The sequence below is a fragment of the Cebus imitator genome, unplaced genomic scaffold (genome assembly GCF_001604975.1).
Source record: "Cebus imitator isolate Cc_AM_T3 unplaced genomic scaffold, Cebus_imitator-1.0 Scaffold253, whole genome shotgun sequence".
Lineage (NCBI taxonomy): Eukaryota > Metazoa > Chordata > Mammalia > Primates > Cebidae > Cebus > Cebus imitator.
The window spans coordinates 1,745,026-1,769,185 of NW_016107568.1; the positions used below are offsets into that span (position 1 = coordinate 1,745,026).

General features: G+C 36.9%; 1 protein-coding gene across 1 annotated transcript in view; it reads left to right on the top strand.

Annotated features, from left to right (window-relative positions):
• Positions 1-24,160, top strand: part of GLYAT (glycine-N-acyltransferase) — a 32,875-nt gene that overhangs the window by 3,431 nt on the left and 5,284 nt on the right. The window contains exons 2-4 of the mRNA XM_017498911.2: positions 3,810-3,905; positions 20,933-21,040; positions 23,493-23,619. Coding sequence (XP_017354400.1) covers positions 3,825-3,905; positions 20,933-21,040; positions 23,493-23,619 — 316 coding nt within the window. The 5' untranslated portion in view covers positions 3,810-3,824. The remainder of the gene's footprint in view (positions 1-3,809; positions 3,906-20,932; positions 21,041-23,492; positions 23,620-24,160) is intronic.

Here is a 24,160-nt window from a genome sequence, read left to right on the forward strand (position 1 = left end):
CCTAGAGGGTAGGGGTAGCTCAAGACCATGCTCCTAAAATTTTGGCCTCAGGGAACACCTCCTCTCAGGTCTCATAGCCTCGTTCCCCGCCACCCTCCACCTCTCTATGTATATCTCATTCAAGCTCCACCTTGGCCTCTTCAAACTCCAAAACATCCATATGCTCAGTCAGTCAGTGAGAGTCCTTGTGCTCTGGTTAGATTCCATCTCTCTTAACCTCAACCTGAAAACTCCCTTCAGGTAACAAGCTGATGCAATTCTAGGACTCACCTTTTTCATTTTCCTTTCCTCAAGATCATAGTTCTTTCCACATGTCCTGATATTCAACATGTGAAAATTGTTATTGTTTTAGGTGGAAAGGTAAATTCAAGTTCTGTTATCTTATCTTGGCTAGAAGTAATGTTACCAGTAGCAAATTCTTATGGGTCTGCAGCAACCTCAATTCTCACCTCAGAAGAAAGAATTCAACTAAGGGGCAAAAGGTGGAAAGAGGGACCAAAGCAAGATTTAGAGCAACAGTGAAAGTTTACTAAAAAGCTTTAGAGCAGGAAGGAAAAGAACTAAAGTGCCCTTGGAAGAGGGCTAAATTGGTGACCTGGAAGATCAAGTGAATGGTTTGAACTTTGGACTTGGGATTTTTTTTAATAAGCATTCAGGCAATTTGAGATTTTATTGAGAAAATAGCTATTTTGACATTAGATCCAGTTTCTCCTTTATCAGGATAAATTTTTTACAATATTGATCACCATAATTTCAGTGTATTTATACATAGTCTCTGAATAAAATATATTTACACTCAGCAATTCTAGAATATTGAAATTATAGCCAACATTGCTTACTTGAAGGTTGTTTACTTTATAATGAAGCTATAGTGTTTGTGCAACTAGAACAGATGTTTTTAAAATGTTTTCCATTCCAAGATAGGCTTGGTGGGACAAAACTAATAGCATACTACATACATATATTTCTTATCTTCTTTACTGTCAATCTTTCAGAATGCTAATGTGACATCACAAAACACCTCAAATTCTTAGTTCGAAATGAATAGAAAAATGGAAAAACATGTTTTTTTATTTCATAAAATTAAAAATCAAGTCATAAGAGAAGTAAAACTCATTTTTATGCATTTAACTTAAAAGCTTGAGTATACTACCCTTTCTCCTAGAGAGACAGAAGCCAGCACTGAAGAAGTAGCCATTAGTTAAAAGAACAAATGGCCCCATGACTATCTCTAAGGTTCATGACTTGCTGAGGGCTGATGGAAACTCTGGCAAGTTATTTTTCATGATTTTCAAGGATCTGGGATATGTAAATGAAATGATTAAAAGACATTTCTCTGAATTTTTGAGAGGAAGACTGAAGAATCAGAACAAAGATCCAACTGCCTTTCATGTGGCTACATGTTCACTGTTATGCCACAACTCAAAACACACAGGCGAGCCTTTTTTCAAATACACATTTGAAACAGTGTTCCATATATAAAGTTGTATATTTTGCAAAAAGAAACAAGATGCTTCTTTACATATGATTAGTAATCTTATTTTAGACTCTGAAGTAAAATCAAACATACTTAGCTAACCCTCTCAAATTTGGAGGCCTAGTGAGGTTTAAATTTTTTGGATATAGAATCTGCTTAGAATTTAGTAAAAACTATGAAACTTAGACAGTCTTCAGTAGTGAAAAACACTCGAAAATATTAAACTTCCTATGCTTTGTCACTGAAGCAACTATAAGCTTGCTATGATGTATGTATCATACTAGCTTATATGTGACTTTAGTGTCATAAACACCCATTGCCTTTTTGGCACATTTAAAGCACAGCCAGAGAAGGTTTGGAAAATTGTTCTGGAAATACAAGTTGGTTCCCTCTGCCTCATAGATGGAACTGAGATTCTAAAGGAAACTGAGAATCTAAGGAAAGATTCTAAGGAATCTTAGATTCTAAGGCCAACTGAGATTCTAAGGAAAGGGGCTGGAATAACCAGGGACTTCACAAATGCCTAAATAACCAACATATATATTCCCACAGCCATCCCCCTCTCAACACCATGATCCAAGGGAGTCTTGATCTGTCTCTTTCCATTTTACTTCTGCTGGCTAGAGGGGCACCCAACAATAAGAAATCTTTGCAATGAGTACAAACTAGCAAAAACATTCTAGGGTAGCATTTCCTTAGGTGTATCTCTCTGAACACAAGTCCCACAAGATACCTATTTAAAAAAACATTCAGCTGGGTGTGGTGGCTCATGCCTGTAATTATAGCACTTTTGGAGGCCAAAGTGGGCAGATCACCTGAGGTAAGGGGTTCAAAGCCAACTTGGCCAACATGGCGAAACCCCATCTCTACTAAAAATACAAAAATTAGCTGGGTGTAGTGGCAGGCACCTGTAATCCCTGTCACTTGGGAGGATGAGGCAGGAGAATTGCTTGAACCTGGGAGGCAGAGGTTCCAGTGAGCTGAAATCGCTCCACTACATTCCAGCCTTAGCAACAAGAGTAAGACTCCATCTCAAAAACAAAAACAATCCATATTAAAATAGATTAGGGAAATGGTGTATAACATAGATGTGCTTCTTGGAGATTGAAAGTACACATTAGCATACCAAAGGTTCTGAAAAGCCAACAGTAACTCAACTTTGTCTAACCCACTATTTCCCAAACTTACTTGTCCAAGGAACCCTCTATTCACCTAACAACATATTTTGACAAAACACTCCTTTAGGAACTGCTTCTCCCAAAACGAAAAAGATGATTTTAAAAAAATATGACAGCACAGTCTCTTCCCTGATGTTCTAAAATCACTAGTTTACCTAGTTATAGAATCTCATGCAGGACCAGTGTTAATGCAACACCCTCTCAGAGCCTTTCCTTCATACCTTCACTTAGAAGTTACTCTGTGCTCTTCCAAATATCACAGTTCCAAAACAGAACACAGTGACATAGCATCTGTCTTCATTTGTTAGGTAGTTGTGATGTTATGGAATGTTTAGGTAATCCCAATTTGACGAAGTGAGTAAAATATGTAAAAATGCCATTTTTATATTATCTAGTAATTTCTACAAATGTACCACAGATCCTGGTTAAAGGCTCAGAGATGGAATTAGCCTCAAAGTGTGAGGCTTGGTGAGAGTACAGCTTTGAATATGACCCAGTAATAATTTTTTGAGAGGTTGTTTATATTTAGGCCATGACAGAATGTCCAGAATGTCCTTTGTTAAAATGTCTATATTAAAACATCATGCAATATACAGGATTTTGGCTCAAGTGGGGAGAAAGAAGAAAAGGAAGAGGAGAAGAATAGGAGTGGTGGTAATAATCAAATAAATAACAAATGTTCAGTGCTTGCTATAAGACTGACAGTATACTAAACACATTGCATGTATTCATTCCCTTAATTCTCACAAAAATTCTGAGTGATATAGTGCTATTATCCCATCTACCTTTGAGGAAACCAAGGTATAGACGAAGTATATTTCCCAAGGTTACACAGCTCATTCTCAGAGGAGTCAGGAGAATCACTGATAGCAACTAAAATTCAATAGATATTATGTGTATTTAAAAATGTGCTTTTTAATCTAAAATGAAACTAATGGCTGGAATTCATCATAGGGTAAGAAAAAAAGACTGGAAAAACTCAAAGAAAGATCCCTTTGTTTTCCGCCAGTCTCATCTTTTCTTGGATTTGCTAACGACTGTGGTTGAACGGCACTACAGAAAAACCTTGTCATTAATAAAAAAACTTGCTCCTCCTGTTTCTGAATCTCCTCTAGCTCTTCTCACTCCTGGATGTTCCTTGGTTGTCTTTCTAGGCTAAGTTATCCTCCATGATGTTACCATTACAAGGTGCCCAGATGCTGCAGACACTGGAGAAATACTTGAGGAAGAGCCTCCCAGCATCCTTAAAGGTGATAATGGAAAATTATGAGAGGAATAAAGAAGACAAACTTTCTGTGAAAGAGGGAGGAAAGGGACTAACATTTATGGTGCGCCTATTTTGAGTCAGGCACTATTTCATGTTTTCTCTTATTTAGTTTGCCCTTCCTCTCTACAAGATATTTACTATCAGGTCCATGTTGCTGATGAGAAAATGAAGATTCGGTTAACTGATTTGCTCAATATACCACAAGTACTGGGTTGCAATGCTATAACATGAACACAGGTATGCCTGAGTCTAAACACTGCCTTTTGTTCTGTGCTGATTCAAAAATTACTTCCTTGCTCCTTTACAAAAAAGCATTTTATAATAACACTTGAAATTTGCCTAGAGTTCTCCTACAAATTTGGCTGAGGCTGCAGGTTAATATTTAAGTTGTTCATTACAAAAGGACACCTGCCAGTGAGAGGTTAACCATCATGAGTCTTCTTTGAAACTAATAACAGATCAATTTCTATTTTAACTTAAGTTTCCCAGTTGCTTTGAATTTAAGGCATGTTGAGTTACTTTAGGGTTAACTTCCAGTATCAGTATCTCTCTTAACCTGGTATTAATAATTAGAATTCTCATAATTTAAACAAAACATATATATATATATATATATATATATATATATATATATATTCCTACATTCAGAACTATGCAAGGCAGCTCCAATGATAGAGTCAGATTCTTGTCTGTATATATATTTAGCAAGGAAGGGGATATGGCTCACTCCAGCGGAACCCAGGTACAATTGTGCATGTATGTGTGTGTGTATATCTCTTTAGTGGACAATTACTTTTACATTTTTATTGTTTTATAAGACATTCCTATATATTGCATAAATTTCAGATAAATACATTCAAATTTCTCATTCCCTAAATGATTTGTTCTTCTCTTCTTTTAGTATAAAGGATAAAATGTTGCCATTCTTTTGTGAATATAGTTTTATTTTCATTATTTAGAGATGAATTAATGAAACAACAAGGTTTATTCTTTATTTATTAACAACACAATATAGCTTAAAATAAGCTAATCTAAATCTAAAGTCACCCACCTTGGTAACTCCTACTTACAATAATCAAAATTACCTAATATTTAAGTCCCTTCACATTACAATTCTTATCCAAACAACCCCCCAGAAAGACAGAAAATTTTTCATGGAAGACATACTAGTTAGACACTGTATGCACACTTGGTTGAAAGATTTTTATGATTAGTGGCTACTTTTAAAAATTCTCCAGGCTAAACATTTTTTCAATGCTCTGTGATGTAGAATTTTGTTCTTTAAATTTCTCCTTATTCCTTGTGTTAAGTGGATCCTAAACATTTTCAGAAAACTATTGGTGTTTCCTTATGGTTCCTTCTTGGAGCACTTATGTAGTGAGATAAGGAGAACCTCATGACTCCTTCCCTTCATGAGGAAATAGCATTCCTCCTCTTTGGATGCATATTAAAAGACATATATTTTCCCCTAATGGAGCTCTAAAATTTTTTATGCCAAGTGCTTTTAATGGAGGTTTATAACCTAGAATTCACTATTACTCAACAATTTCTTGAGGCCTAGTTAAGAAAATTGTCCATCCATTCTTCTGAGTGTTAGATATAAAATGCATAAAGATGTCCACTACAACTGATTAAACTGATAACAGCTGCCTCACTATGTTCTATTCACTAGTGTGAAAGGAAAGTATCTTGGGCCCCCCAAATCACTAAAGAAAACTCAAGTTGGAAATTGCTTAGGGCAAACTTGCCTCCCATTCTATTCAAAGTTACCAAGATAGCTGCATAACTGATTGCCCCTTTAGAAAGGCCAACTAGAAACTCAAAAAAATGAACTGTTTGTATCTCACTTATCTGTGACCTGAAAGCTTCCTCACTGCTTCAGGTCTTCCTGCCCTTGCTTCAAGATGTCCCTTGCTTTAAGATGTTTCACCTTTCCAAGCTGAACCAATGTATTTCTTATGTGTATTTACTGAGGTCTCATATCTCCCTAAAATATATAAAACCAAGCTGTGCCCTGACCACCTTGGGCACATGTTATCAGGACTTAATGAGGCTGTGTCAGGGGCATATCCTCAACCTTGGCAAAATAAACTTTCTAAATTAACTGAGACCTGTCTCTGATTTTCTGGGCTCAGATTTTGGCAATCATGGGGGGCATTCTGAGTGGAGATGCCCCTGACCTTTAACAAATCTCCTATTAGTGCTTGCTACCATCATACGCTAACTTTATGGCTCAAACTAATAGGACAATTTGCCGAGGTCTGTGAGCACTCCCTCCAGACAACCCTGATCTCCCCAAATTTGGCCAAAATCTATAGTTTATTTTACTGTACAACTCCTCTTTTTTTGGAGTTTTCCTTGCTCTCGACAGGCAAGCAAGTTTTCCTGCTTCCATGACAACTCCATTCCTTTATGGAGTTGAGCTCTCTCCCAACAGGAAAGTTAGTTTTTTTCCCCCTGCTTGTAGAATGGTAGGAGCAGTCTACAGCCTGACACCCATCCTAAACCAATTAGAAAGAAATTGTTTTCGGATTCTGTCTTGCAAATTCCTTTCAAAAACTAAAGTTAGCATTTAACAACTACTTGGTGTTAATTTCTGCTTACACTTATATTGCTCAGAAATAATATAATTTGTGTGATCACTGTTAGTTTGCTTAACTGCTTTGTTCCTTGTATTTTTCTTGATCAAATCCAAAGAAGATTCCTAAATTATGAGGAACAAGGCCTCTGATGTGGGAGGAAAATGGCTAGCAAAAGAAAAAAAAAAGATTGTTAATTTTAACTTCTAAAAGAGCTTTATTTACATAATAAGACCACTTTTTGCCAGCCAGACCAAACTGAAAGAGCAATGGCTATACTTCTGTTATATGTAAAATTTTTGGTGTCACAAAAGAAGTAGCACTCAAATATAAATTTCTTCAGCAAGACAATTTACTTCTATAGAAGTGTATGGCTCACAGATGGAACAATGGTGAGTGCACACCCAGACAAAGGAGGGTAAGGGGTTCTTATTCATGATGAAGATAGCCCCTACTGCTGTGTCATTCCCCTGTTGGCTAGGGTTAGACTACACAGTCTGGGCTAATGCTGATTGGCTATTTTAAAGAGAGCAGGGGTATGAGCCGGAGTGGTGGGAGTAGTTTGATGGAGTGGTGGGGGTGGGTAGTTTGGTGGGAAGGATAGTTATAGGACTGGTCAGAGCAGGTAACCAGGGGTGATGCAGGTCAAAGCAGGAGACTAGTGCAAGTGACTGGAGCATGTGACAGGGAAGAGTCAGGATGGCGCAGTGGACCAGGGTAACAGAAGTGAGCTACTCATTAGAATTGGTGGAAAATGTTGCTTATTGAAACTACAAGGAAGTTAAGCTTTAAAATGGAGGTCAAAGAACTGAACATACTGACATACTGATTCTTTGAAGAAAAATTTAGAACTCATTGTATCCAACAACTCCCTCTTGAATTTTCCTTACAGCTCTTTCTCTTCAAACTTCCTTAACATGTCTTAGCTTAGTTGTTCTGCTTGATTTTCTAAAAGAAGTAGTTTCTCTGAAAAAGGTAGAGGATAGTTAAGGGATGTTTTGTTAAGTGTTGCTTCTATGAGTCTCTGCACCAACCCACAGATGCACGGTATGACACAACAATTCATTTTTCTAGCCACCCTGTGAATGGGTCATTTACACCTGAGTTGTTAGCTAACTCATTGGTCAGAGCAGTTAGACCTTGCAATGCCTTTCTTATACTTCCATGGGGCAGGGGTAGGGTACTGTTTGGGATGAAGGTACAACACTGAGTTTTAATCATGATGCAAACTCCTCCTCTTTCTGCTAATATAATGTCTAAGGCTATTCTATTTTCCCAAGCCATCTGGCTAGTAGCCCCTAATTGCTCAGCTATTCCTTTAACACTATCTCTAGTGTAGTTAATAAACTGCTGTTGGTTGTAACAAATATAATTTATTCAATCTATGTTTTTCTTAATTGTCAACCACCAAAATATTGACTCAAATCCTGCAGCTGTTTGATCTTGGGCTTTACATTTATCTGGTACTCCTCCTGGGACTCCAATTGCATCTAAATAGACATGAGAGTTCAAAGATGGTAACTGTTCTTTCCCAAAGCAAACTTCTTTCATGTCTGTGGACTAGACTACCTAAAGACACAAGATTGGAAGTTAGGATAATACATGTTACACTGTTAACTTTTAGCAAACTTTATAAATAAGTGTCATCCTGTAACACATTGGACTATCCATGGGTTACTCGGTTAAGGACTTGTGATAGGGAGACTATAGGTTGTCAGTGGCTTCTGTGCCTTTGGGTAAATATTTCTAAGGCTATGCCCTTGTTTACACTGAGAAAAAGATGGAATGGCTGCTTAAGGAGGGTAGAGCTAGGACAGAGGCAGTTACTAATAGATGTTTTAAACTTTCCATCTGTTGGATTTCTGGTAATTGCCAAAAGAGGGGATTTGTTCTGTATTGCATGAGCTTTCTGTATAAGGGTTTTGTTTTTAGGGCATAGGAGTCTATCCATAGATGATGGTATCCAACTAATTCTAAAATTTTCTAAGTTCTTGTTTAGTCTCCAGCAGAGGCAGGGTATGATGCCTTCCATATGTTCAAGGCAATATGATGCATTCAATACATTCAAACTTAATTTTCTGTTTACCTTTGCTAATTAAATTATTTGTTCTAATATTTGACTAAACAAATGTGGAGATTCTATAAACGCCTGGAATAAGATTGTCCATCAGTATTGCTATTTTCGACTGGAGTGAGGGTCTTCTCACTCAAAGCCGGATAGGTCTTGGCTGTCCTCTACAAACAGACAGGCCCAGAAGGTATCTTGTAAACCTATTACTGCAAATTACTGGTGACTGTAATAGTATGAGGATTGGGAATAACAGGGTTTAAGAAGCCCATCACTGAGAAGACCTTCAATTATCAATTATAGGTTTTAAATTTACTCTGGCTTTTAAAGAAATAGGGTGCACTGCTTTCTCTTTACTACTTCTATCTCTCCCTTTCTCTCTCTCTCTCTTACTCTTGGTCTCTCTCTTTCTTTCTCTCTTTCTCTGTTCCCTCTGTCAGCCTTTCTTTCTCCTTTAAGATTTTTTTTTTCTTAGAAGCTCTTCTATAGGTTTACCTTTCTAGTTCTCTATCTTTTGTAATTTCTTATTAATATCTGGCCAACTGTTAGTGACAAAGTTCTAACACTCCCTGCCCAAGATGATCCTTGAGACCTAGACCAGTATATTTTCTCATTTGTTGATTTAATCTGTTAAAAACAAAAACAAAAACAAAAAACCAACCTTATATGCCCTTTATCTTTCCTTTGCAGTATATCAAATATTTGGGTAAGATTCTGGGTCTGGGGTACTGATTTTTTTTAAACTCCTTTAATTTCCTAAGGTCCTGCATTTTTTTAGTGGGTTGCATTGTTATTCTTCCACTGTGGGTCCTGGGTGGGAAATTTTTGATTCGCTGTAGGAACATTTTGACAAAGTGAATGTTCACATTCCTAGGATCATACCTCTTTCTTCTGCTGAGAAGGGGAGAAAAGGAAGTTATGAATATCTTTTTTTACATTGTTCTATCTTGTGTTGAAGTCCTTTTAGGGAAGGGTACTCAGGCTGGTAGTGAGTGGGCTTTTGGGACAATTCCCAAGAGGCAGGGCTATAAGGAGGTGGACAACACGGATAGGAGAAGGGTCTGGGATGGCAGCTGCTTTTTCCTGTTTTTGGTCCTTTCATTAATCTTCTTCTATTTTAACATTAAACCTAGGGGATTATTGGGGGAATATTATTGTTGCTATGTTTATCCTTTTTTTCCCCTTACCTTACTTGGGCTATTTCCCATTTTGGGGCAAGGCTCAATTTCCCTTATCAGAAATGTCTCGCCTTTTGGGATGAAGCTCAGTTTCTCTTACTGGAAATGTCTCACCTTTTTTTTTTTTTTTAACTCCCCTGAATACCCTGACCAAGGAATACTTCACCACCTCCCCATGGCTTCTTTTACCTTGGTATGTCTCAACCAAGGAATCACCGTCACCCCCCACAATGGCTTCTCTTATCTTGGTCTGTCCCAAAAACCAAGGAAATACTTTGCCAGCTCCCAGGCATTTCCTTCCTTGGTCTGTGCACAGATTTCCATGGTCACCGCAGTATGTGAGGATCCTTTACCCCAGGTTGCTGGCTGGCTTCTTTTGGCATTGCTGAGACTACAGGATTATTTCTTGCACCAGGTGGTTCCTGACTTCTCATTCATGAAGCCACCACAGTGAAGCACTGGGGGTGCTCTGCTCTTCCTCACTAGAGAGAACCAGAGATTGCCCCTGGAGGGGATTGGGTCCCTATACAAACCAACAAATTGTTATACATAAAATTTTCAGTGCCACAAAAGAAGTAGCACTTGAATATAAATTTCCTCAGCAAGGCAATTTACTTCTATAGAAGGGTGTGGCTCACAGATGGAACAATGGTGAGTGCACACCTCGACAAGGGAGGGTAAGGGGTTTTTATTCCTGACAGAGGTAGCCCTATTGCTGTGTCATTCTCCTATTGGCTAGGGTTAGACTGCATAGTCTAGGCTAATTCTGATTGGCTATTTTAAAGAGAAAAAGGGTATGAGCCAGAGAGGCACGGTGGGTAGTGCGGCAGGAAGGACAGTTATGGGACAGGTCAGAGCAGGTAACCAGGGGTGACTCAGGTCAAAGCAGGTGATGAAAGCAAATAACTGGAGCAGGTGACTGGGATGAATCAGGATGGAGCAGGAGACCAGGCAAACATATGTGTACTACTGATTAGAACTGGCTTTTTTTAAAAAAAGTGCTTAAATTAGATGCTAAAAAAGAAGACTAGTCAAATGCTTTTTCAAGGTTATGTAAAATATTTAATAAATAAGCTCACTTTAAAATTTTGGAAAAGTAATAGTAGAAATGTCTTAGGAATGGCCAGCATACATTTTTGTTTGCATTTCTTGATCAAGCAAATTTCATACTTGTCCCTGCCAAGTACTGTAAGGTGTCAATGTTTGGCATAGGGGTTACATAACTATAAACACAGTCCCAAACAGAATGATCTTTGTTTCTATGGATTTTAATAAATAAGACATTGATATAGGTTTAATGAAAATGGCTGCATCTTTAATTTAGTAAGACTATCATAACTTCTAATCCTGTGGCTTTAGGCAGTCTGGTCCACAGACAATAAGGAGGGTTGTTTGGGGAAATGACTGCAATCCTCTTTGTTTCAAACCTAAACTATAAACCAAGTTTGTCCCAAAGTTAGTTAGACCTACGTCCAGAAATGAATGAGGACAGCTTGGAAGTTAGAAGCAAGATGGAGTCAGTTAAGTCAAATCTTTTCACACTGTCTCAGTTATAATTTGCAATGGCTGTATTATAACTTTTTTCCCAGTTGTTCTTGTTAGGAATATTATTTATTGATAGTTGTTTTTATTGTACTTTAAGTTCTAGGGTACATGTGCAGATCTTGCAGGATTGTTGCATAGGTACACACATGCCATGGTGGTTCACTGTCTCCATCCATCATCACCTACATCAGGCATTTCTCCCAATGTTATCCCTCTCCAACCTCCCCACAGACCCCAGAGTGTGATGTTCTTGAGTATCACAGTTTTCATAAGTAATCCAAGTAAACAAAATAATTTCTGTAAACAGCGAGATAAATATTTGTAGGCATTCTGGTCATAATTCAGCATACAAAGTTATATTCAATTAAATAATAGACATTTCATTATTTGGATATCTTCCCATAAATATATACTTAAGGAAAATATTCTCACTAAAACAACAAGAGAAACAGTGTGTTCTTTTCTTTTAAAAAAAATAAGGTAAACAAGTTTTGTCCAATTCAAAGCTTATTTAAAGGTTATGTATAAAATAAGGTAAAAGGAACCAGGTAAAAAGCTTAAAGAGAAATAATTTTGTATATGACAGAATCTTGTGTAGTAAATTTAATCCTAAAATGAAATAAGTGGTTGTTTAAAAAGAAAGGATGTTCAGAACAAACAAAAAAAAAGGTCCAAGAATGCCATGAACAGTCAGTGTAAGCCACAATACGAGGATTTATATATTTTTAAAAAGTGTATATAGAGAAGATCCAAGATGGCCAAAGAGGAACAGCTCTGGATTGCAGTTCCCAGCAAAAACGCAGAGGATGAGTGATCACTGCATTTTCAAACAAATTTTTACTGTCCACAGGCCAGGAGAGTCCCAGGCGGAAAAGTACCATGGGTCTCCAGCACAGATATTTCAGCCAGCATAGCGGGTCTACACACAAAAACACACAAATCTGGATCCCGTTTCAACTGGTGCCTGGAACACCTGGGAGACAGAGTTGCCCATTCAACTAAAAAAAAGGGGGGCTGAAATAGGGAGCCAGATGACCTGGCTCAGCCGGTCCCAACCCACAAAGACCAGCAATCTGAAATGCTCTGTACTAAGAGTTTCACAGCAAGCACAGCAGGACCTGGGACAGTCCAGCTCTGTGGGGGGAAGGGCATCTGGCATTACCGAGGCAGCCCATCACTACCGAGGCAGTCTGCCATTACTGAGGTAGTCCACCATTACCGAGGCAGTCCACAATACCGAGGCAGCCTGCCATTACTGAGGCAATACACCATTACTGAGGCAGCCTGCCACTACAGAGACAGTCCACCATTACTGAGGCAGACCGCCATTACTGAAGCAATTCTAACTATACGTCCATAAACAAAACTGTAAGGAAGTCACACAGAAGCTGGGCAGAGCCCACGGTAGCTCAGCAAAGCCTCTGCTGGCAGACCGTGACTAGGCTACCTCCTTGCTGGGCAGGGCATCCCTGAAAAAAGGCTGCAGCTCATCAGGAACTTATAAATAAAGCCCCAGCTTTCTGGGACAGAGCACCTGGGAAAAAGGGGCATTTATGAGTTCTGCCGCAGCAGACAGTTTCAATAGCTGAATCGACCAAGCAGNTGAAGATCAGCTGAATGAAATAAAATGAGAAGGCAAGATTCAAGAAAAAGGAGTGGAAAGAAATGAACAAAGCCTCCAAGAAATATGGGATTATGTGAAAAGACCTAATCTACGTTTAATATGTGTATCTGACTGTGACAGAAAGAATGAATCCAAGCCAGAAAATACTCTTCAGGATATTATCCAGGAGAATTTCCCCAACCTAGCAAGGGAGGCCAATATTCAAGTCCAGGAAATATAGAGAACACCACTAAGATATTCCTCAAGAAGAGCAACCCCAACACACATAATTGTCAGATTCACTAGGGTTGAAATGAAGGAAAAAATGCTAAGGGCAGCCAGAGAGAAAGGTCGGGTTACCCACAAAGGGAAGCCCATCAGACTCACAGCAGATCTCTCAGCAGAAACCCAACAACCCAGAAGAGAGTGGGGGCGAATATTCAACATCCTTAAAGAAAAGCACTTTCAACTTAGAATTTCATATCCAGCCAAACTAAGCTTCATAAGCAAAGAAGAAAGAAAATCCTTATGGACAAGCAATTGCTGAGAGATTTCATCACCAACAGGCCTGCCTTACAAGAGTTCCTGAAAGAAACACTAAACATAGAAAGGAACATCAAGTATCAGCCACTCCAAAAACATACCAAACAGTAAAGACCATCGACACAATGAAAAAACTGCATCAACTAATGGGCAAAACAACCAGCTAACATCAAAATGGCAGAATCAAATTCACACATAACAATATTAACCTTAAATGTAAATGGGCTAAATGCCCCAATCAAAAGACACAAACTGGCAAATTGGATAAAAAGTCAAAACCCATTGGTGTGCTGTATCAAGAAACCCATCTTACCTGCAAGGATACACATAGGCTCAAAATAAAGGGATGGAGGAAGATTTACCAAGCAAATGGAGAACAAAAAAAAGCAAGAGTTGTAATCCTAGGCTCTGATAAAATAGACTTTAAACCAACAAATACCAAAAAAGACAAAGAAGGGCATTACATAATGGTAAAAGGATCAATGCAACAAGAAGAGCTAATGATCCTAAATATATATGCACGCAATACAGAAGCACCCAGATACATAAAGAAAGTTCTTAGTGACTTACAAAGAGACTTAGACTCCCACACAATAATAGTGGAAGATTTTAACACTCCACTGTCAATATTAGACAGATCAATGAGACAGAAAATTAACAAGGACATTCAGGACTTGAACTCAGATCTGGACCAAACCTAATAGATATTTACAGAACTCTGCACCCCAAATCTACAAATATACATTTTCTCAGCATCACATCACACCTACTCTAAAACTGACCACCTAATTGGAAGTAAATCACTCCTCAGCAAATGCAAAAGAATGGAAATCATAACAAACAGTCTCTCAGACCACAATGCAATCAAATTAGAACTCAGGATTAAGAAACTCACTCAGAACTGCAAAACTTCATGGAAGCTGAACAACTGGCTCTTGAATATTGACTGGATAAACAATGAAATGAAGGCAGAAATAAAGATGTTCTTCTAAACCAACGAGAACGAAGACACAACATACCAGAATCTTTGGGACACATTTAAAGCAGTCTCTAGAGGAAAATATATAGCAATAAGTGCCCACATGAGAAGCAAGGAGAGATCTAAAATTGAAACCCTAGCATCAAAATTGAAAGAGCTAGAGGAGCAAGATCAAAAACACTCAAAAGCTAGCAGAAGACAAGAAATAACTAATTTCAGAGCAGAACTGAAGGAGATAGAGACACAAAAAACACTTTAAGAAATCAATAAATCCAGGAACTGGTTTTTCAGAAAGATCAACAAAATAGACCACTAGCCAGATTAATAAAAAGGAAAAGAGAGAATAATCAAATAGATGCAATAAAAAATGATAAAGGGGAAGTCACCACAGATTCTACAGAAATTCAAACCATCATCAGAGATTACTACAAACAACTCTATGCACAAAAACAAGTAAATCTGGAAGAAATGGATAAATCCTGGACACTTTCATCCTCCCAAGCGTAAACCAGGACGAAGTCGAAAGCATGAATAGACCAATAACAAGGGCTGAAGTTGCGGCAGCGATTAATAGCCTACCAACCAAAAAAAGACCAGGTCCAGATGGGTTCACAGCCGAATTCTAACAGACATACAAAGAGGAGCTGGTACCATTTCTTCTGAAACTATTTCAAACATACAAAAAGAGGAAATCCTTCTCAAATCATTTTATGAGACCAATATCATCCTGATACCAAAACCTGGCAGAGACTCAACAAAAAAAGAAAACTTCAGGCCAATATCCATGATGAACATAGATGCAAAAATCTTTAATAAAATACTGGCAAAGCAATTTCAATAGCACATCAAAAAGCTTATCCATCACAATCAAGTAGGCTTCATCCCAGGGATGCAAGGCTGGTTCAACATACAAAAGTCTATAAATGTAATTCACCACATAAACAGAATCAAAGACAAAAACCACAAGATTCTCTCAGTAGATGCAAGAGAGGGCCTTCAACAAAATTCAACAGCCTTTATGCTAAACACTCTCAATAAAATAGGTTTTGATGGAATGTATCTCAAAATAATAAAAGCCATTTATGACAAACCCACAGCCAATATCATACTGAATGGGCAAAAACTGGAAGTGTTCCCTTTGAAATCAGGCACTATAAAAGGATGCCCTCTCTCACCACTCCTATTCAATATAGTATTGGAAGTTCTAGCCAGAGCAATCAGAAAAGAAAAAGAAATAAAGGGTATTCAATTAGGAGAGAGGCAGTCAAATTGTCTCTATTTGCAGATGACATGATTGTACATTTAGAAGACCCCATTGTCTCAGCCCAAAATCTCCCAAAACTGATAAGCAACATCAGCAAAGTCTCAGGATATAAAATCAACGTGCAAAAATCACAAGCATTCCTACACACCAATAACAGACATAAAGAGAGCCAAATCAAGAATGAACTGCCATTCACAATTGCTACAAAGAGAATAAAATACCTAGGAATACAACTAACAAAGGATGTAAAGGACCTCTTCAAGGAGAACTACAAACCACTGCTCAATGAAATAAGAGAGGACACAAACAGATGGAAAAACATTCCATGCTCATGGTTGGGAAGAATCAATATTGTGAAAATGGCCATACTTCCCAAAGTAATTTATAGATTCAATGCTATCCCCATCAAGCTACCTATGACTCTCTTCACAGAAATGGAAAAAAACACCTGAAAATTCATATGGAACAAAAAGAGAGCCCACATAGCCAAGTCAATTCTAACCAAAAAGAACAAAGCTGGAGGCATCACGCTACCTGACTTCAAACTATACTACAAGGCTACAGTAATCAAAACAGCGTGGTACTGGTACCAAAACAGAGATATAGACCAATGGAACAGAACAGAGGCATCAGAGGCAATGTCACACAACTACAAACATCTGATCTTTGACAAACCTGATAAAAACAAGCAATGGGGAAAGGAGCCCCTGTTTAATAAATGGTGTTGGGAAAACTGGCTAGCCATGTGCAGAAAGCAGAAACCAGACCCCTTCCTGACACTTTACACTAAGGTTAACTCCAAATGGAATAAAGACTTAAACATAAGAGCTAACACCATAAAAACCCTAGAAGAAAACCTAAGCAAAACCCTTCGGGACATAGGCATAAGCAAGGACTTCATGACTAAAACACCAAAAGCATTGGCAGCAAAAGCCAAAATAGACAAATTGGATCTAATTAAACTCCACATTAGAGTGAACTGGCTACCAAGAGAATGGGAAAAAATTTTTGCAATCTACCCATTTGACAAAAGACTTATATCCAGAATTTACAAAGAACAAAAACAGATTTACAAGAAAACAAACAAAAAATCCCATTCAAAAGTGGAAAAAGGATATGAACAGACACTTTTCAAAAAAAGATGTATATGAGGCCAACAAACATATGAAAAAATGCTCATCATCATTGGTCATCAGAGAAATGCAAATCAAAACTACATTGAGATACCATCTCACACCAGTTAGAATGGCGATCATTAAAAAATCTGCAGACAACAGATGCTGGAGAGGATGTGGAGAAATAGGAACACTTTTACACTGTTGGTGGGAGTGTAAATTAGTTCAACCATTGTGGAAGACAGTGTGGCGATTCCTCAAGGATCTAGAAATAGAAATTCCATTTGACCCAGCAATCCCATTACTGGATATATATCCAAAGGATTATAAATTATTCTATTATAAAGCCATATACACATGTATGTTCATTGCAGCACTGTTTACAATAGCAAAGACTTGGTAGCAACCCAAATGCCCATCAGTTATAGACTGGACAGGGAAAATGTGGCATATATACACCACGGAATACTATGCAGCCATAAAAAACAATGAGTTCGTGTCCTTTGTAGGGACATGGATGGACCTGGAAACCATCATTCTCAGCAAACTGACACAAGAAAAGAAAATCAAACACCACATGTTCTCACTTATAGACGGATGTTGAACAATGAGAACCCATGGACACAGGGAGGGGAGCATCACACACTGAGGTCTGTTGGGGGGGACTAGAGGAGGGACAGTGGAAGATAGGGAGTTGGGGATGGATAACATGGGGAGAAATGCCAGATATAGTTGATGGGGATGGAGGCAGCAAACCACATTGCCATGTTGCAACAATCCTGCATGTTCTTCACATGTACCCCAGAACCTAAAGTGCAATTATGTCTATATATATATAAACAAAAAAAAAGTGTATGTAATCAAGTTGTTATATTATCAAGTTTTTGTTAGCTTAGGAAAAAAAACTGAGATAAATTTTTTTTTTTTTTTTTTTTTTTTTTTGAGACGGAGCTTCACTCTTGTTACCCAGGCTGGAGTGCAATGGCGCGATCTCAGCTCACCGCAACCTCCGCCTCCTGGGTTCAGGCAATTCTCCTGCCTCAACCTCCTCAGTAGCTGGGATTACAGGCACGCGCCACCATGCCCAGCTAATGTTTTGTATTTTTAGTAGAGACGGGGTTTCACCATGTTGACCAGGATGGTCTCAATCTCTTGACCTCGTGATCCACCCACCTTGGCCTCCCAAAGTGCTGGGATTACAGGCTTGAGCCACCGCGCCCGGCCAGATAAAAATTTTTAAGTTGATAATTACCTCCATGTATCTTCCTGTATATGCTTTTAAAGTCCTTGTAACATTGAATCACAGGGCTTTAACTCCTGAGTCTAAAAAGAACACCCAAGTCCTGCTAAATTTTAAACACTGACAGCAATTAAAACTTCATCTTCAGGCCCTGTAGGAGATGCCAATCAAAAAACTGCATTCCTGAGACATAGGACAAGAAATTGAAGCTATTCAACTCCTCAAGGCCCAGGGACTATCTCCAAAGAGTTGAGCATGTAAGAGTGTAAGGACTGATTTTGTAAGATAAAATGAGTTTAGTTTCTCTATAAATTAATCATTAATGTCAAAGGCACACTGATGCAAAACCAGTATATGGACCCCTGTGTCAGATTTACAAGGTTTTCTTGAAGCATTAACCAACTCCTTAATAAAGGTTATAAGAGGCTTAAGGAAGTTATATTTTATAATTGATTAAATTTTATAGATTGTAAATTTTAAAATAACAAATATAACTGGCTTCATGCTGTTTTTATTAGGGCTTCTTGTTTAGAAAATTAAGTTTCTTCTCTCAAAAAATGAAGGTTTTCACTTTCTTTGAAGTCTTTGACTTTCACTTCGGTTAAATAAATGACTTTACAATTACCTGTAATCCTATTTTGTAATATGAAGTGTTTTAAACCTTTTATAGCTGACAAACTTTCCAAAATTGAATTATAAATTAAATATTTTTCTAACCTAGTTAATTCTTTAAGATAGTAGTTTCCCCTAAGTCCAAAAATGACACAATTTAGCTTATTTGGTAAAAACATTACACAGTAGGCATTGCCAAATATGAAATGGTGTGTTGTTTCCTTTGGGTTTTATTTCTATAAATATGTATTGGTGTGTGCTCCAAAATTATGGGAAACTCCTACAATTTAATATAATTTAGTGTACTTATCAGTAATAATCATATTGTATGCCACAGAAGTAATAAATTTCCTTGTCAATTGTGTCTTTTGACTATGGCTGGCTTAAAACATTGTTCATCCATGGAAAATTGTTGCCTTGTTTTGGTCATTTTTAGAAGGTGGTTTTATAACCAGCTATAAAAACTACCCCAACAGGTTCTCTTAAATGCAGGTTTCTGATAACTTGGAAATTGTGACATTAGAATAGAGGAAAAACTTTCAGGACTCAGAGAGCAAAAATGTTAATGAGTATCAAGCAGAACAGGAATTAACAACATGGACTGACCCAATCTTTTTAACTTTTTACTTAAAATATTTGCTGATCCTTTGTTTTTTGGAGTCTTAAAACTTTTCTTTTGAGCTATTGACAGCTTTTAACAATTTAGTATACTCCTATGAACAATATTTGGAGCACATTTGTTTCTCTTTACCTGCTTTCTCCAGAATTCATAAATTGTAAGTATTCTTAACTTATGGCAATACACTTACTTGCATAAGTGCAATGAGAATCTGTTTTCATTTGTAACAGCATACAATTGGATAAATTGTTCACACTTAGGTTTTGAGTTCAGTAGGAAAAAAAAGGAGTTTTAATAAATTAGGTGATGACAATAAAAAAATAACAGTTTCACATATTTTCATATTTTTCAATGGAAAATATTGCAGTGTAAATACATTTTAACAGGCTCCAGGCACAAATATGTAAAAAGATATCCTCTATATTTTGCCCAAACTGTACTGAATTTCTATATTAAGCCTCCACTCATGGCTGAAAACAGAATAAATTCAGATAAATTCAGACTCAGTCAACTTAAGAGTTTTTTTTTTCCTTCTTTCCCTAGTCTAACATCAATATTTTATTTGGAGTAAGAGGCAGCAGGAAGAAAACATACTGGTATAGTTCTATTGTCTATCCTGGATGGAAACTATTCAAGTGCACAGCACCTTTTTGGTGTATTTTCATGCTGGTATCAGTTGAGGCTTCATGTTCACAATGGTCATGAGACCTATGCTGACATACACTACTGCATACCACAACCCTAAAATCATAAGGACACTTACTGCCTGTGGGGTTTGCTCTCACTCATTCTCAACTTCTAATCTCTTTTTTACCCCTCTTGCTCATTAGGTTGTCCAACATGGCAGCGCTGAAGATCTAAGACTGGACCCAGGCTAGGGCACCCCAAGCTCACTCTCTTGAGCAATAGAGAATAGTCTCTGCTGGCTGATGAGAATTCAGTTAACCTCTCCAGTATATGGAAACAATGCTAAAGAGTTTTAAACATGTAGATAGCCTTTAACCAACAATTTATCTTCTGATTATTCTAAGAAAATGTTGGGTACTCATGCAAAGATTCCTGTGCAAGAACATTCTATAAATAATTATTCAAGTAAAAAGTTGAAAACAGCTGAAATGCCATCAACTGGCAAGAGAATAAATGAACTGTGATGCATTCATGTAATGAATTTTTATTCAGCCATTAAAAATAATTGAGAATTATTTTGTATGTTTTTGAATAGAGAAATAGGTACACAATATGTTCAGTGATGAAAAATAGCAAATATCAGTAATTTTATTATTGAACAAAAATCTGTTTAATCTAAAGGCTCTGATGGACAAGTGGCCTAATTTTAATACAGGCCTTTGGGAACAGGTCTCTTTGTGTAAAAATAAAAGAAAGTCTGGAAAGAGATAACAGTAAATCTTATAATAAAGAATGGTGTTCTTAAAATAATTTTATTTGTTTGAATATTTTGCTATTGCATATATGATTTATATTTGATGAGAAGGAAAATTTTTTGTAGTTTGAAGTGAAAAAAATGAAGATTGACCTAGATTCTCTGGCTCTTTTGTATCATAAAATGTCATGATTTTATAAAAATAATTACTGTCTTAATCAAGCAAGAAACACTGCTGTCCTTTTCTAATAAACCAACCCTCTCAATTTCGTGGGATCCTGCAGGTTTATGGAACTGTCTTCCACATGAACCATGGAAATCCGTTTAATCTAAAGGCTCTGGTGGACAAGTGGCCTGATTTTAATACAGTGGTTGTCTGCCCTCAGGAGCAGGTAAGGTTCCATGTGTGAATATTCGTCTATATTTATATTAGCCATGTGTCTATTACATTATTAGCAATATGGTAGAACCAGGGCATGCGGAAGTAAATCATAGTGATGGTCAACAAGTCCCCATCCCCAAGAAGCTCAGAGTCTGGAATAAAAGATAGATAAACAGATAAATTAAAATTCAGTATGAAGTATGCAAGAACAGAAGATAAACAGGATACAGAGATAAGCCAACTGTAACTGGATTAAACTATGGAAGTCAAAGATGGGGCTACCAGATAAGTTTAATATACTTCTTGGTGGAGACTTCATCTGAACTGGATTTTGTCGGAAAATACGTTTCATCAGGATTACAAGGAAAAGTGGACATTCTAAACAGCAAAAATAGCGAGGGCACAGATATGAATTTGTAAAAAAGGCTATGAGTTAGAGTGACTATTGTATTAATCCATTCTCATGCACTAATAAAGACATATCAAAGATAGAGTAATTTATAAACAAAAGAGATTTAATTGACTCACAGTTCAGCATGACCCGGGAGGCCTCTGGAAACTTACAGTCCTAGCAGAAGGGGAAGCAAACACACCCTTCTTCACATAGGGGTGGGAAAAAGCATGACAGCAGAGCAAAGGGAGAAGCCCATTATAAAACCATCAGATTTCACAAATACTTACTATTACAAGAACAGGGTGGGTGAAACCACCCCCATGATTCAATCTCCATCTGGTCCCTCCCATTACAAGTGGGGATTATGGGAACTACAATTCAAGGTGAGATTTGGGTGGGGACATAGCTAAACCATATCAACTATCAAGAGAAAAATTATAATGCTAGAACTTCTATATACCTTTGAGGAAACACTTAAAAATTAGTGAAACTAAACAATTAACACATTTCAAGATAAAAATGCATAAGCTTATTTCAAAACATCAGAAAACACAAATATATTTTAATACTAATAAAGTTATTTAAAAATCACTAAACAATATATACTTAACATTTTTGTGGTGAGAACACTTAAAATCTACTCTCTTAGCAATTTTCAAAAATATAATACATTGTTATAACTATAGTCACCAAGTTGTACAATACTTCTCTTGAAATTATTTCTCCTATTTTAACTGTTATAATTGGAGTTTTGTATCTTTAACATCCCCCAATTCCTCCACTCTCCCCCTACCTTACCTGCTGATAACTACCATTCTACTCTCTACTTCTATGAGTTCAATTTTTTTACATTCTACATACAAGGGAGATCATGAGGTATCTGTCTTTCTATGTTTGGCTTATTTCACTTGGTACAATGTCCTCCAGATTCAATATATGTGAAGCAATACATATGCTAATTATCCTGATTTAGCCATTTCAAATGTATACATATTTCATTACAACATATTGTTGATAAATATACATAATTTTTTATTTGCCAATTAAAAAATAAACAATATATTAAATGAAGAAATTTATGGTAGTAAAAACTAAACTGAAATAAAATTATTTGATCTTTTAAACGTGGTCTTAACAAAATATGTCAGTGGTATCATTGCTGACTTGTGAGTGTGTTTTTTTATGCAACATTTTCCAACTTTTCAAAAAGTTTTAAAATTCTATAATAGTTGCGGTAATATTTTCATCTGCCTTCTTCCTGTAAATAATTGCATCTACTATTTACTAATTTGTGGCGTTCTTTTGGAATAAGTGGATTGTTTTTTTCTCTGGAAGTACAATTGGTTTAACCAACATATTTTTTTAAAGAAAGCATTTTGAATTGGTTTTTAATCTTCTTTGGTATCAGTATCAAGTTTCATACTGTCACGGTCATATTTTGGGTATTGTGCAAGTATTTGAACGGTAGTAAAATTTATTCTTGCAACATAAGCTTTCCCTTGTCAATTGCTTTTCTTTTCTTCCTGTTGAGGATGATGGTGGTAAGAAGAATGCTTTCCAAATGGTTATGTTTTCTATTTGAAATTTTAATGTGATATATGGATAGAGAATAGCATTGTTCCAGAATTTTCCAACACAAATTGAATAGCTGAATCTTGATCTTTATCTTATTTTTAAAATAATTTTGAAATAATTATATGCATACAAACACACATTCAGATTAAGTAAATAAATTCTAATATTTGACATAGGGTGACTATAGTTAACAGCAATGTACTGTATATTTCAAAGTAGATTGAAGGAGGACTTGAAATGTTCTCAACACATGGAAATAATAAATACTTCGGGTGATGAAAACCATGACTTGATCATTAAACATTCTATGCACATAACAAAATATTACACATACCCCATACATTTTTACAAATATAATGTATCAATAAAAAATAATTGTGATGCACCAATAAAAATACCAACATTTTATTACTTAGAAATGTCACAGTATTAAATTTTATTTAATCATAAAATATAAGGATGTGTTTCATTTCCATTTTCCTAATGATAACAGGATATAACAGATGACCTTGATCACTATACCAATAATTACCAAATCTTCTCCAAAGACCCCCAAAACTGTCAGGAATTCCTTGGATCACCAGAACTCATCAACTGGAAACAGCAGTTACAGATTCAAAGTAAGTACGAGGAATGGGATGTGTGCTGACTCACTTATGTGTCCTGAGCAAGTTTTCATATGACCTATGTCACCTTCCTCCAAGCTCCAGACTCTCAACTTGCAGTCAATTTAGTTACTGTGCTGTAACTACATCAGTAAAGGTGGACAGTGTGGGAAAATTTTACGAAGAATGGCCTTCATAAAGGGAACCATAATATGATTCCTCTGTATCAAGGATTTATGACATATTTTGCAGTTATATCCAGAACTTTTAGGGTAATTGGACACCAGAGAAGAGCCTCTCCTCTGGCTTTCTATTCCTGGCATAAAAATGAAAGCTTGCTTGGCCATAGAACACTTCCCAGGTCACCAAGAACAACTGTCATGGTTCCAACTATGCTCTCTGGAGATTCCCTAAGATGGCATTTGCCTATTACTTGCTATGTCATCTTAGCCAAGTGATTTAACCTCTCTAAGATCATGTTCCTCATATATGAAAATGAGGAAAATAATGTTACCTAAAACACAAGGCACTGAAAATATTAAATGAAAATTTGACT